The following is a 13,493-nucleotide window of genomic DNA, read 5'->3' as shown; positions in this document are numbered from 1 at the left end:
TGAAACAGCAGACAGAGGTAGGAAAACACCGCACAGACATGGACTAATTTAAATGACAAGACGACATCTATAAAGTCACAGGACACGCCAGCAGCGTCCACAATGGACTCGTCGAGACAAACACACGCGTCTGAAGCTGTGTGTTGACGGTATTTAACGTGTGTTTACCGTGAAGGAGCGTTGTTTTTACTGAACAGCCGTGTTTATGTCTTCATGCTAGCTTAAGCCAGTGTAGCGTTAGCTGGTATACGCAGACAAATACCTTCTGTCTCCGGTGAAGTGAGACTTGTCCTCACCGCTATTCTTCATATATCACTGATTCACGCAGGAGAGAGCCGCACTGTGCGTCTTCATTTGTTTTTGCGAAGCGTCCAGAGTTTGTTTCGGTCACTTTGAAACCGAGGCTGCGTTGGAAACGCTTCATATTTACTGTCAAAACAAGCTAAAAAACCGAAGAAAGTTATGCTAACATATCCAGTTTGGGAAACAGCACTTTGTATCTGATGTCAGTCGTCTACGTCTCAACAAGTGGACAAAATGAATGTGATGTGGACTTCAGTCAGCACAGGGAAACATCAGATACATCGTAAATAGCCGGTGGGCTCCACTACTTGTCCTTCTTCTTGCTGCTGCTAACAGGGCTCTTTACAAACAGCATCCTGTGTTTGAACTGGGCTCATTCAAGTGGAGGAAGTCTTTGTTGTTTTATTTTTGTTTCAGCACACAATCTGCTTTTGACTTTAAAGTTCTACAGCTCAACAGGTAGGTCTACTGTTGCTGTCATATACGTGTGATTTACTGTATGTTTGACGTGTGACCAAAACTTTAATGTCCTCTAAGAGGCGTTTTGTGGTGCAGCACAGAACATGAAGACATATTAAACACATGAGACATCTGTAGCAGCTGTCATGAATGTCATCACAGGCCAGGCAGGCATTTAAAGTACATGTGAGTAAGTGTATATACCATGTATACTGTCTACATAGTGAGTGTATTGCACATCACACAGATTAGAAATAGTTGTTGTTTTAATAAACACAGTGTTGCGTTTAACTTTGTTTCATTTTGTTTGACCCCCCTAAATCTACTCTGCTTAAACAGCTGAGTTAAAACTTTTTAAAATAATAAGTACCTCTGTGCTTAAGCTTAAACAGACATAAACAAGTATTAGGATTATTAGCCTACAAATGAAATGATCATCTTCTAATAAATAATGTAAACACTCATGAACTTGAATATTATTTATTATTTATAAATGGTCAAAGGGCCAGATTGAGGTCATTAAAGGCCCAGATTTGACCTAAAGACTGCCCGTTGAATAGGTCTGCCCTAGTCCATGGATTTTCCCAGACTCTTCTGGTTACTGCATTTTGATTCAGTTATTGCCATGGGAATAAATTAGGGCTAAATAATTTTGAAAAAAATCTAATTGTGATTATTTTGACTGATATTGCAATTGTGATATGATTTGCGATGTCAGAAGGAATGCTAATTTTTACATCATTATTCTCATTTTCATCTAAAGCATAACATTATGCTGTGAGTTTTGCAAAGATCTGTACCAAACAAAGATGTTTTCTTAAATCTGTAAAAATATGATGTCTAGGCCCGGGCATTTCTGCAGCATGATATTTAATCTAAAATGGTAGTTTGACACACATTTAGCATTTTACACATATTGCACCTTCTGCAATTTGAAAATTGCTGTAGGCCATATTGCAGTTTTGCTAAAATTTCGATTAATTGTCAAGCCCTAGAAAGAATGAATCTAATCTGTTAATTATTAGCTCTAAAATAATTCTAATAATTATGGTTTACCAGACCCTCAAGTGAATTGTTTGTTTAATTTAAGAGTCCAAAGTGTATTCAGGTTGCATCTTTTGTCCAACTTATTTGTCCAATTTACTATGATAAATATCAAAGAAAATCAGCAAATCCTTATATTTAAGAAGCTGGAACAAGAAAATGTTTGACATTTTTGCTTGAAAAATGAATTAATCGATTAACATTGTAGTTTTTGTAGTAATTAACCAATCGTTGCAGCTCTAGTTCCAGCCTCTCAACTGTGAGAGTTGACTGCTTTTTGTTGTCTTTCATGATTGATAGATGTCAGATTTATCAAAAATGAATTAATGTTCATGGCAGATTACGTATTTAATCGCTAATATTCTTTATACGTTACAAACTAGCTGTTGTAGAAACATTTCTATCATCATTGCTGCCACATTTGGACTGAATGCCTTGTACATTACACTGTAATAAGTATCTCATTGTGTGAACACTGGGATGATGTGTGACTAAACAGCACAGTGATCCTCTTGTCGTCCTCCTGCACAGTGAAGGATGAATGGCCTCTCACTCAGCGAGCTCTGCTGCCTGTTCTGCTGTCCGCCCTGCCCCAGCCGCATCGCAGCCAAGCTCGCCTTCCTGCCTCCTGAGCCCACCTACGCCTTTCTTCCAGACCCAGATGCGGGCCCTGCTGCACCGGGGGCAACAGGGACATCCAGCCTGCGTGCGCGAAGCGGTGCATCAGTTTCTGGGGCTGGGGCTGTGGAGGGGAGATGGAAGCTTCACCTGACAGAGCGAGCAGAGTTTCAGTACTCGCAGAGAGAGCTGGACACGACAGAGGTGTTCCTCACTCGATCCAGCAGAGGGAACAGAGTCGGCTGCATGTATATTCGCTGCGTTCCTAATGCCAGGTTGGTAGTTTGAAAGTTTTACCTACTCTCTGAGTCAGTGGGGTAGCTAACTCCTAATTGACTGACTTCTTCCTATGTGTTTTATGTGGCTTGTTTGATCTCTCAGGGCGTCTCCAGGTCCTTAAAAAGTCAAGAATCCAATCATGTCAATTAACAATGATGAAATGAAACCAACATTTAACTAATAACCACAAATGCAAATTGTGCAGCCTTGTCAGAATTTATCAGAGCACACCCAGATAGTGTTTTGCAAAGTGGTGTGTGGGCTAACGTGGTGTCTTGATCCTCTCATCAAAAAAAAGCTACTTCTAAGTAAGTTTAAATTGTTTCTATTGGCGTTACTTTTTAATACAAGTTCAGCAAGAAGTGGCTTGAGAGCAGAACATTTAGTGCTTGGTTGAAGCCTGCTACAAGAAAACGCTCAAATTAGGATCTTTAGGTATAAAGGCCTTAGAGTTGCATGGGAAGTCGGAAAAACATGTAGTGCACGTAAAAAGCATCCAGCAAACCATCAACAAAGTCACCTCACTAACAAAGTTCTGAGACTCCAATTTTCCTTCAGAACCTGTGTACTTTTTGGGCAGTAAGGACATGAAATAGGTCTTAAATTGCATTCTTGATGGTTGTAAAAAGTCTTAAATTGAACTTGTTGAAACCTGCAGACAGCCTGTTTTGTATTCATTTTATGACAGTGTGTCACACTTCCTCAGAAGCTTTTCCACTCCCTCTTTTCTTGTCAGTCTTCTTCAGTTCACATCCATGTCTACTTCCTTTACTTGTCTCTGTGTCAGCTGACTCAAAGATTTTCTTTTCCTGGTTTTCCATGGGTTGTTGCCATTCATTTTAACTGTTTTTTTAGTGTTCAGACATCGTTCTTATTTTTCCCTTTTTGTCCTATAAGGTTGTAGAAATTTGAATAGACTGCAACTACGATTATTTTCATTATTGTAAGTCTGTTGACCATTGTCCTGATTAACCAGTTAGTTGTTTGTTCCAGGAAATGTCCCAGTGTCCCAAAGCCCAGAATGACATCTTAAAATGTCTTGTTTTTTCCACAACCTGAAGATATTCAGTTTGCTGTCCTAGACAACTCAAGAAACTACATTTGAGAAGCTGAAATCAGAGACTGTGGACAATTTTCTTTAAAGAATTGCTCAAAATAATTTGGCAATTCATTTAATAGTTGATAGCTAAGAAATTAGTTGACTAATTGTTGCAGCTGTAATCTTGATTGAGTTTCACCTACAATAGTTAATTCTGGCTCATGATAATGATCAGAAAAATGTGCAGTGATAAGATATCAGTTCTCACTGGGTCAGCGACAAAGTATTTTCCAGTGTCTGTCTTTCTCGCCTGTAGGTTTGCGTCACTGAATTTACTGGCAGTGATTGATGGATTGGTTTTTTGAGAAGTCATCGTATCATTTAGCCTAAGCAGCTTAAGTTGTATTTTATGTGCTGAGATGGAAAAGGTTTAGTTTTATTCTCATCCTGCTGCACTGCGCTGCTGATGATTAACTTACCAAATCAATTAAAAAGACATGGACAGGCTTTTGTTACAGTCTGTGTATCTTGTATTTATGTCTATCTAGTATTACACAAGGATGAATCTAAACTCGACCTGTTATGGCAGAGTCATTGTTATGCCACATTCTGAGTGTTGAGGCCAAGAGCAAAGCCACGGGACATATGGGTTCATAAACAAAACAGCTGAGGGTGGATCTCAAAACAGTCAGCGTGTAGACAAAGTATCAGATTTCTCCAGTGAGCACAACATGCATTCATGAATAAAAGGCAAGGGCTAGAATACCCAGCTTTTATAGTGGATACCCTGCTTCTCAGGTTGTGCAAAATGTCTCGAAGTAAGAGTCATCTGACAAGAGTCCGTCATGGTAAACCAATCCTCCAACACGCAACACTTTTAGACAAAGACATGTTGCCACATAGTCGCCTTTATTTATCTTAACAACAGGTTGCTTATGGTTTGATTCAGTGTAGAGTTACTAGGTCAGACACGTGGACAGAGAAATGTGATAAACTGGTTTGTGCTTTAGTGAGTTTGTGTCTTTTTCAGTGTTAATCCTTCGTGTGACTCTTTCTTCTTCAAATGAAGTGCCATAGAGTCTCTAGTGTCTATACAAATGATATAACACACCTGCATTTGAAATTAAGACATTTCTCATGCTACAATACAATATAACACACTGTAACACACAAAACACACAAAAGCAAAACACAATATAATTAAGAATGGTCAGCAGACTGCTATATTTTCTAGGACTGTCACAACAACTACTATTGTTGGATGATATATTATTCCAGGAATAAGAACCAAGAAATAAGAAAAAAGTTTTTATGGTCAGGGGATTTCTAAATGCAGAATAGTTGCTTGAACAGCTGCTAACAAACCTACGTCCCTTAGTTTTTTTAAGGACATGCCTTACCAGAAACGATGCTTTCTCCCCATTTCTCCTGAGTGGTAGCCACACTACTCCATATCACTGCCCCAGTATGAAGGGCGATTGTCGATTGGTTTGGCAGTGTTGCTGTTCTTTAAATTCTCTAATTGTTTACATCCACTCTTACCAAGGATAAGCCTCTATTAAGCAAAGTGTTTAAAGACTAACTTGTTAGTTTAGTTTCAGTGTTAATCCTTTTGGTGACTCTTTTTGCCTCAAGTGAAGTGCAGTAGAGTTTCCAGTGTCTATACACATTTAGACTAGCTCAGACTAGTCTGACACGCATGAAGTGATGAAGCTTCTTGGATGAGAAGCAAAACGTCTTCAAACACATATAAACAAGTCCAGTTGCCTACAGTTTAATCTTTTCCTGAGATTACAACGACCTGGACGAATGAGAACATTCACGGACATGCTAGGGCGCACATGCACTTGAACAAAGCCTCAACTATTTAGTTTTATTTACTAGTGGTGTTTTTGGTCATCCTAGATCCTGAAACAGCTGCCATTGCCGCAGCTGTTAAGGATACAGATTGTATATTTACAATATTGATTGTAGGCATTTGCAAGAAATAAGGACAAATGTGTTTTAATGTGCCCTGGTTGGATATGATATGTTGTGTTTAATGTAGTCCTTTTTAAGAGCAATTTTCTGCACATGTAAGCAAAGACAAGTTTCTGCCTTATGCAAGCAAAATGTATACAATAAAATATTTTCTATTCTATTTTATTTCTTGTGTAACAAAAAGAATCACAAAATAATTCATAATTTCTACTCAGACTTTTTTATTGTCCAGAAATAATTGTGATAAAGAATATTATTGCCATTTTATGCCATTTTATGCCACTGATATAATGATAATATAGTAGCACAACTCACAGAGCAGACAACAAAAGGACAAAAGCAGCGTGACCAGAAATTATCCCCTGCTGTTTATTCTGGCATCATGTTGGCTAAAATGTAGGTGACATTCTCACTGAATCAAGAACATGTAAACACAACAGGCAATATTGAGGTCAGCAAAGAATTTATGCCTGATTCGTTGGCCCATCTCACTAACCTTCTTTTGTACGCACTGTGTGTCCTTTTAGATTTACAGTGCTCTTCTCCCATGGTAACGCCGTCGACCTCGGCCAGATGAGTAGTTTCTACATTGGTCTTGGCACTCGCATCAACTGCAACATCTTCTCCTACGACTACTCAGGCTACGGCGTCAGCACTGGCAAGCCCACTGAGAAGAACCTCTACGCAGACATAGATGCCGCCTGGCACGCTCTGCGCACACGGTGCGTTGAGATGTAATTGGTCCATATGTGTCCTTCAAGGGATGATTTATTACACGTCTCACTCTGCTGAGACAGAATGCATAGTTTAGATTAGGAGCAAATCAAATAAAAATGTAGATGGATGCATATATATACCACTGTTGTGCCAGAAAGGGCTGACAAATTAAGGTAGGTAGAAGAGGGTCAGGTACAAAAAAAGATGTGAAGAAGAGGTGGATCAGAGGTTGTGATCAGGACAGAGCTGGGATGAAGAGAGCAGAGCTGAGTTTGAGAAAGGTGCTGTGGGAATAAAAAGAGAGAGAGAGATGAATGAAGAGAGGGAAGGCTGGGGGGGGGGTGGTGGGTGTCTCTCAAGGACGTTGTGGTGTGATAAAGTGTCTCATTAGTGAAAGCAGCGCTGCCTTAATGCGGCTGTAGCCCTGGAAGACATGACACCACAGAGCGTTGAGTAAGGGTTGGTGAAGTGAATTTACATTTGGGTGTAGCCGTCTTTCTTCACTCTGTAATTTCAGGATATTTATTGGAAGTCTTTTATTTTCTGTTATTTTTAGTTCATATTCTTAATACCCTACCTTTAAGTTGAATACGTTTGGATTATATTTTCTATTAAGTTCAGCTAAATTATCAAACATTTCCAAATGATAGTTTCTAAGGATTAATCAGTAGCTAATGAAATCAATTGTACACTTACACAACAACCACTTTTTGCCACTCTTACTGTATGTATCTGCCACTGCTGTAGTTGGTGGTACAAGCCACAGTTTCCATCAACATGCACGATAAATGTTTCTCTGTATCTTTGTTTTTTTTCCAGGTATGGCATTAGCCCAGAGAATATCATCCTCTATGGACAGAGTATTGGTACGGTCCCCACCGTAGACCTGGCGTCACGGTATGAGTGTGCTGCCGTTGTACTTCACTCACCTTTAACATCCGGCATGAGAGTGGCCTTTCCAGACACAAAGAAAACGTACTGCTTTGACGCTTTCCCCAAGTAAGTTTCTGCTGGTTTCTTGTGTCTCTCTGTACTCTTTCAGTCTGTATCTCGTCAGCCTCAAATATAATATGTCAGTGTTTTATTGTTTAAATACAAATTAACAGACTGAATAAATGTGTTTTAGTGCATGAAATGATTAAGTTGACACATTTGATATATGCCATTAAATATATACTGTAATTAGAAATCCTACAACAATGAAGTCTTAATATTCTTGTTTTCCTCTATCTCTTTCTCAAAAAGATGTTTCAATAAGTGTTTCAATTCATGTAAACATGATAAACGCATACAGACTATTTTGCTGCCAGTTGGCATTTCCACATAATGACAGATCTGCCAGCAGCAGAGTGTAATTGCCACTTGCTCTTGTGAAAGTGTTTCTTGTCCAAAACAAACATCTGCGCTGAAAGAAAAGCTCTCTGTCCTTTCAGGTCGCCTTTTGCTGCCATGATTTTAGTCGGAGTGTTTTTTCTTGGTTAGCGTATGTTTTACTTTAATTGATGTGAATAGGCCATCCAAATACTGACGTATTTCAGAGAAGAACTCAGACGCCAGAGCAAGAGTGATTTCACTGTCCATTCTCACCTCTGCAAACATGATATTCTGCTGTGCAGCTGCAGCTCACATTATGTCACTTTGTGTGTGTCATTCACACATGGTAATGTCAGATAATGACTATCATCATATCACATCAGTATATAGCCGACCTTCTAATGCAATTCTAATACTGCTGAATAGATCCAGAAAGCAGTTTCATGTGATTCTCTCAAGGTCAGTAAATAATGAGACATAAAGTGTTTTGATCAATTTCACAAAAAAGATCTTATGCTCGTTGAGAGATGAGAGATGGAAACACTTTTTCCAACTAAGTTCTGACATAGCGAACATTTAACTCACAAATGATCAGCTGTTTTTGCTCTGACAGTCTTCTCATCTCTCCCATTGCTCTATAATACATCATATGCATATTAAATCCTGTTTTCTACATTGATTCTTTTTTTTTTTTTTAGTTTTAATTTCAACTGGTACTCTTTTAATTATGTGATATTGTTGTGCCCTCTTCCTTTTCAATGGTATACTTGTTTTCCAGTTGGAGTTTAGCTCCACCGGCAGTTTATTTCCATGAACCAACTCTTACTAATCACATAATAACAGCAGTGGATGGAGTCGAGCTGTCATTCGCATTTTCTTTTGTCAGTTTACTCAAAATACAGTTAAAGTTTGTGATACATTCGGATGGAAGCTTGGCTAATGATAAGCAAATACAGCCACAGGAAATAATCCTGGGCCATTTTAGAGTAATAGTATATACATTACATGATGTAGTACAGAGGTTCACAATTTTTTTCATGTGAAGGACCCTCATAATAGATGCACATTAGACCACAGACTTTCCCCTCTTCAAGCATCCCTGTCCTTAGATCACAGTTTGAAAATTACTGATCTAGTAAATTTCAGCCTACCGTAAAAAATAATTAGGTGCCATCGTATAAACAAAACATTTGTGAAAGGTTACCTTCGCCAAATGTACCTAATTTGTTATCGATGAATTACAACGCATTTAAAATATAAGATGTCTGCCACTTTTGTCCAAAAGTCGCCTTGCATGAGTGCAGTCTTGATTGTAAAGTATCGACAGCAATCTATTATTTACAGTCTATTACTTTCAAGTAATAAAGTTTTGTCCGATATTTTTCAACCCAGTTGCCTGTGAATGTTAACCCAGATCTGCAGCATTCACTCTTAGTTCTCACAGCACTTTAAAAAGTGACAAAAAAGACATTAATAAGCAGTTAATATGAAACTGATATGATCCTTTTACCATTAAGTAGCAGTATTACAGAAAGAAAGCAGGTGACTGGTGAAAAAGTACTTTCTATCTCTGCACTTGTCAGATATTCTTTTATGGCTTCATGTTCAGTTATAACCTCCCACTCTGAACAAATTTGGTGCCCCACATTTGCTTGAGATTGTAATGTGGGTGTTCACTGTGTTCATGTGTTGTTACTTTGTTTTTATTTTTTAACCTTGGCCACTGTACGGTTCCCTTGGCCTGGACAGTAACAACGCAGCAGAGTGAGCCATCATTAGTGAGGCTCCAACCCCTCTGTTCTTGTTGTCAGTTTAGTTTTAGTGGCCGAGACTGACGAAGGTCCATAGCATCCAACGCCAGCCTTAACACAGCAGAGTCTAGTCCCAGATGGTACAAGTGGGTGAGGAGCAGAGGTGGTAGGAAACCAGGGAATGCCTCGCTGTGTGTGTAGTGAGCTGAGAAAGCCTCCAGTGTTCGCCTGTTGTTCAGATTCAGAGTGGGCAGCTGGCATCCCTCCTTTCTCTGTGTGTATCTGTCTGTATCCTTCTCTACTGTTTCCTTTGTAAAATACTGTATGTCTTTATTCCATGGGATGAATTATTTATACTTTAAAGATTTGACCCTTGCACATTTTCCAAGTCGGTATCATAGCTTGTTCGGCAGTAAATACATTCATTTTTATCAATATCAGTATAAACTAATCCCAACTTCATTTAGTTCAGATTGTTTGAGTGATTGTTCATCACTCATGGGGAGTGTGCATACAGACGTACACACAGGCCTGCTGTCAGTGCAGGTCTGTTGGCTCCCCCCTGCATGTTGAAATATCCTTGGGCAAGCCATTGAACCCCAAATTGAACCCTGGAGCAGCTGCACCTTGCATGGCAGCCTCTGTCATTTGTGTTTGAATGTGTGTGTGAATGGGTGAATGTGACAAGTGTGGCTGGAAGACTAGAAAAGCACTATATAAATGCAAGTCCATTTATCCTTTACTAAGTACACATAGACAAATCATTTACATACATCGGCTACCTGATGGTAGAGCGAACTAGCTAACTCTAGACCCTGCTCTTTCATGAACAGCTTTGTGCTTTATTGATTGTGCAAGATATCCTTAACAAATCCAGTGCATCTTATGCCCTCTATGTGTTGCCACTTGAACTGCCTGTAGGCACCTTTGTCTTATAAGACTTGAACTTTGCTTCATGGCGCTTTCCCGTGTTGTTGTCCCTTGACTAGATCCTTGTTAGTGTTGTATGAGCTCTCAGATGTTCGTCGCTTTGGATAAAAGCAACTGCTAAATGAAATTGTAGATTGAAGAAAATAATTTGATAATATAAACGTGACATATGTTAGAAGACACGCGAGGTGCATTAATCAGTCTGTACACAAGGTTAACTGACCATTTCTTGCACTGTAACTGTTAACAAGTCTAATAACTTCTAGAATAAAACCAAACTTCCTTCTACTTGTGTTAGACAGGAAATCTACAACACATTCCTAATGAGCTGTTTCAAACCATGACAAATAAGTTTTAATTGGGATTTATAATGGCATTAAAAAGGCTTGTTGAAACCTGCAGAAACCCTGTGGTCAGGATCTTTGTGTTTTGCCAGGATTTTAGAGCTGACGTTAACAACACCTTGCAGTTGGTTCTTGTCCTGTAAACCATCAAATAAATAGAAAAAGTTAAATACTGTCAGTGAAATCAGAATGCAACATTGTCATTGTTTTATCTGCTCCAGATGATGTTGGCAATGTTTTATTCTTCTTCTCTGTTTTGTGCTGTCCACAAGGGTCAAAACTGCACTGCAGTGATGGACAGATCAGCACTAATGTAACTTAACTTGCATCATTTATCTGCAATAAGATCATTATCGTTCAGTCAGTGATTCTACAGATGGTTCTGCTTTTTGCTAAAGAAAAATAACAGCAAAATATCATGTTGGTTTCAAAGCTATAAATTTGTTTAATAGCCAACGACAATTTACTGCAAGGGCCAGAAAATTAAAGCTTCACTGATCCATTAAGATATTCTTAAGACCAGCACACCGATCCATTATGGTGTCATTTTTTATGACCTGATGCACAGAGCTGGTGCTTTACGAGTCAAACTGTTCATCACTGTTGACCTGATCTGTGCAATCTGCTTCCAGAGCTTTTATAGGGGAAGAAAATAATCAATTCTTTTAAAATCTGATCTCTTTGGCTCTTCTCATTTCCCATTTTTCCCTTTTATAGCATCGAGAAAGTCTCCAAGATCACGTCCCCAGTGCTCATCATCCATGGGACAGAGGACGAGGTGATTGACTTCTCCCACGGTCTGGCTCTATTCGAACGCTGCCCCAAGGCTGTAGAGCCTCTTTGGGTGGAGGGAGCGGGACACAACGACATTGAACTGTACAGTCAGTATCTGGAGCGCCTGCGCCGCTTCATAGGACAGGAGTTGGCGGTACAGCATGCCTGACCCATCACCACCAGGACCACCATCAACAGAGATCATCATTACCATTTTTCCTGGCCCACTTAAAGCTTCATCTCTCCGTGTCCACGATGGACGTGTGTCCAAGAGTCATCTAAACCGTCCCTCAGCTCACCGCGGCTTCCAGGCGGTGTAACGATTCACACTTTGGTGCTTCGTTTTCGGGGACACGGTATGCCTTTAATGGACAGTGGATTTATGCGACATGGAGAAAAGAAGTGTGTTCATAAACATTAGCAGTGCGTGAATGTCAAAGACTTCATCACAAACTGCATTTAGACTGTTGTTGTTTTTTTTTAGCAGTTACTTTAACAGTACAGCTGCCGCGTGCAAGCAGCATATAAACTCCTAAACTGTGCAATAATACAGACAGTGTCCACAGGAAAAAAAGACTTTAAATGACAAAGATGTTTAAAAGAACAACAAACTAATAAGTAATCATGTACAAACCTTGATTTCAGAAAAGTTGGGATGTTGTGAAAAACGTAAATAAAAACAGAATGCAGTGATTTGCAAATTCGTTGATGCTAAAAGGCACGTAGAGGTTTTGGAGCGGCATGCTGCCATCCTTACAACAAAAAGCAATGAAGTTAATCAGTTTGAACGTTATATATCTTGTCTTTGTACTGTATTCAGTTGAATAGAGGTTTTTGCAAAACATTGCATTATGTTTTTATTTACATCATACGAAGCATCCCAAGTGTTTTTGGAGTTGGGGTTGGAGGTCAATTAAGTTGTGGTCCACATGGATATTTTCCAGCCTGCTCATAGAGTTTGTGTGTAACTTTAATTTTTGCTGTTAACCCAAATGAAATGGTGCAGCATTTGAAACACTTTAGAAGGACTCTTTATGAAGTGCTTCTGACACGTGTCGGGGGAATATTTTGGTTTTTAATCTCCTATTAGAACAGCAAACAGGTTTGTAACTGAGTTCTCTACATCAAATGCAATCCAGCCCTACAATAAATCCTGTTTAGACTGGTTGATTTAACTGTATTCTCATTTTGTAGTGATTGGTTGTGTTGCATTGGACTGCATTATGTTTAAAGGTGTTTCTAACATCTTACCCCCCTCATGTATGTACCTGCCACATACATACATGGAGATGAATTTGAGTTTTTTGCGTGTTTCATTTTGTTTTTCGCTGTATTGAACGTTTTGCTCAGGTAACCCTCTTTTAGACTTTAGGGTCAGTGTGTTTCACATTTGTGTCTTTTTTTTGTTCTGTCAACTAAAGCTCCTCAGAACCTTTGAGCAAAGATTTCTGAAAACCTTTTTATCTTAAATTCTAACCAAGTAACGAAACAGTCTATGATCCTAAAACACCGTTTAACTTTTCTTTTTTTTTCTCCTACCACTTGAGTTTCCATCATTTCCTCCATCTTCTCTGCGTTGCGTCTGTATCCCGGTCGCAGAGCAGGATTAGCTGTGTTAAAGAACGAGAGACGTTGAAGAGCCTCAAAAAAGAAAAATACCTCCAGCTCCTTCATTTAAAGGAACGTCTGAGAGTCTGTTAGCCCTGTCCACTTTGTTTTAGTCTTGTTCGTCTTGTTTATGTCTCGCACCAGTAGGTCACAGCTGTCAGCGGAGTTCCTGTTTCCCTCAGTGTCTGGAACAGAGAAGCAACACTAAAATAAAACAGGCCTCGGTGTTCTACCTTCAGTCTGCTTTTAATCTCTTCATTCAGTTAATGCTGCACACTCCATATTAAGGGGCAATTTGTCCATTTGAAAAGCGAGTTAAAACTGCTCATTGGA

At 39.3% G+C, this 13,493-nt stretch overlaps 1 protein-coding gene across 1 annotated transcript; it reads left to right on the top strand.

Moving 5' to 3' along the window:
- Positions 1 to 598: 598 nt before the first annotated feature.
- abhd17ab (abhydrolase domain containing 17A, depalmitoylase b) lies at positions 599 to 12,298 on the top strand. The gene is made up of 5 exons (XM_084722981.1): positions 599 to 762; positions 2,338 to 2,699; positions 6,250 to 6,444; positions 7,259 to 7,438; positions 11,496 to 12,298. Exons 2-5 carry the CDS (start codon positions 2,344 to 2,346, stop codon positions 11,719 to 11,721), a joined length of 957 nt encoding a protein of 318 aa, XP_084579107.1. The 5' UTR covers positions 599 to 762; positions 2,338 to 2,343; the 3' UTR covers positions 11,722 to 12,298.
- The last annotated feature ends 1,195 nt before the right edge of the window (positions 12,299 to 13,493 follow it).

The sequence above is a fragment of the Lutjanus erythropterus genome, chromosome 7 (genome assembly GCF_056507025.1).
Source record: "Lutjanus erythropterus isolate fLutEry1 chromosome 7, fLutEry1.hap2, whole genome shotgun sequence".
In the NCBI taxonomy this organism is placed as follows: domain Eukaryota; kingdom Metazoa; phylum Chordata; class Actinopteri; order Lutjaniformes; family Lutjanidae; genus Lutjanus; species Lutjanus erythropterus.
Note: the sequence above shows the minus strand (reverse complement) of the source record. Positions and strands in the feature narration are given on the sequence as shown.

Excerpts from the sequence above, each read along its gene's own strand:
- abhd17ab (XM_084722981.1), top strand. The coding sequence starts at position 2,344 with ATGAATGGCCTCTCACTCAGCGAGCTCTGCTGCCTGTTCTGCTGTCCG. Across the intron at positions 2,700-6,249 it reads CGCTGCGTTCCTAATGCCAG|ATTTACAGTGCTCTTCTCCC; the intron begins GTTGGTAGTTTG and ends GTGTCCTTTTAG. Across the intron at positions 6,445-7,258 it reads TGGCACGCTCTGCGCACACG|GTATGGCATTAGCCCAGAGA; the intron begins GTGCGTTGAGAT and ends TTTTTTTTCCAG.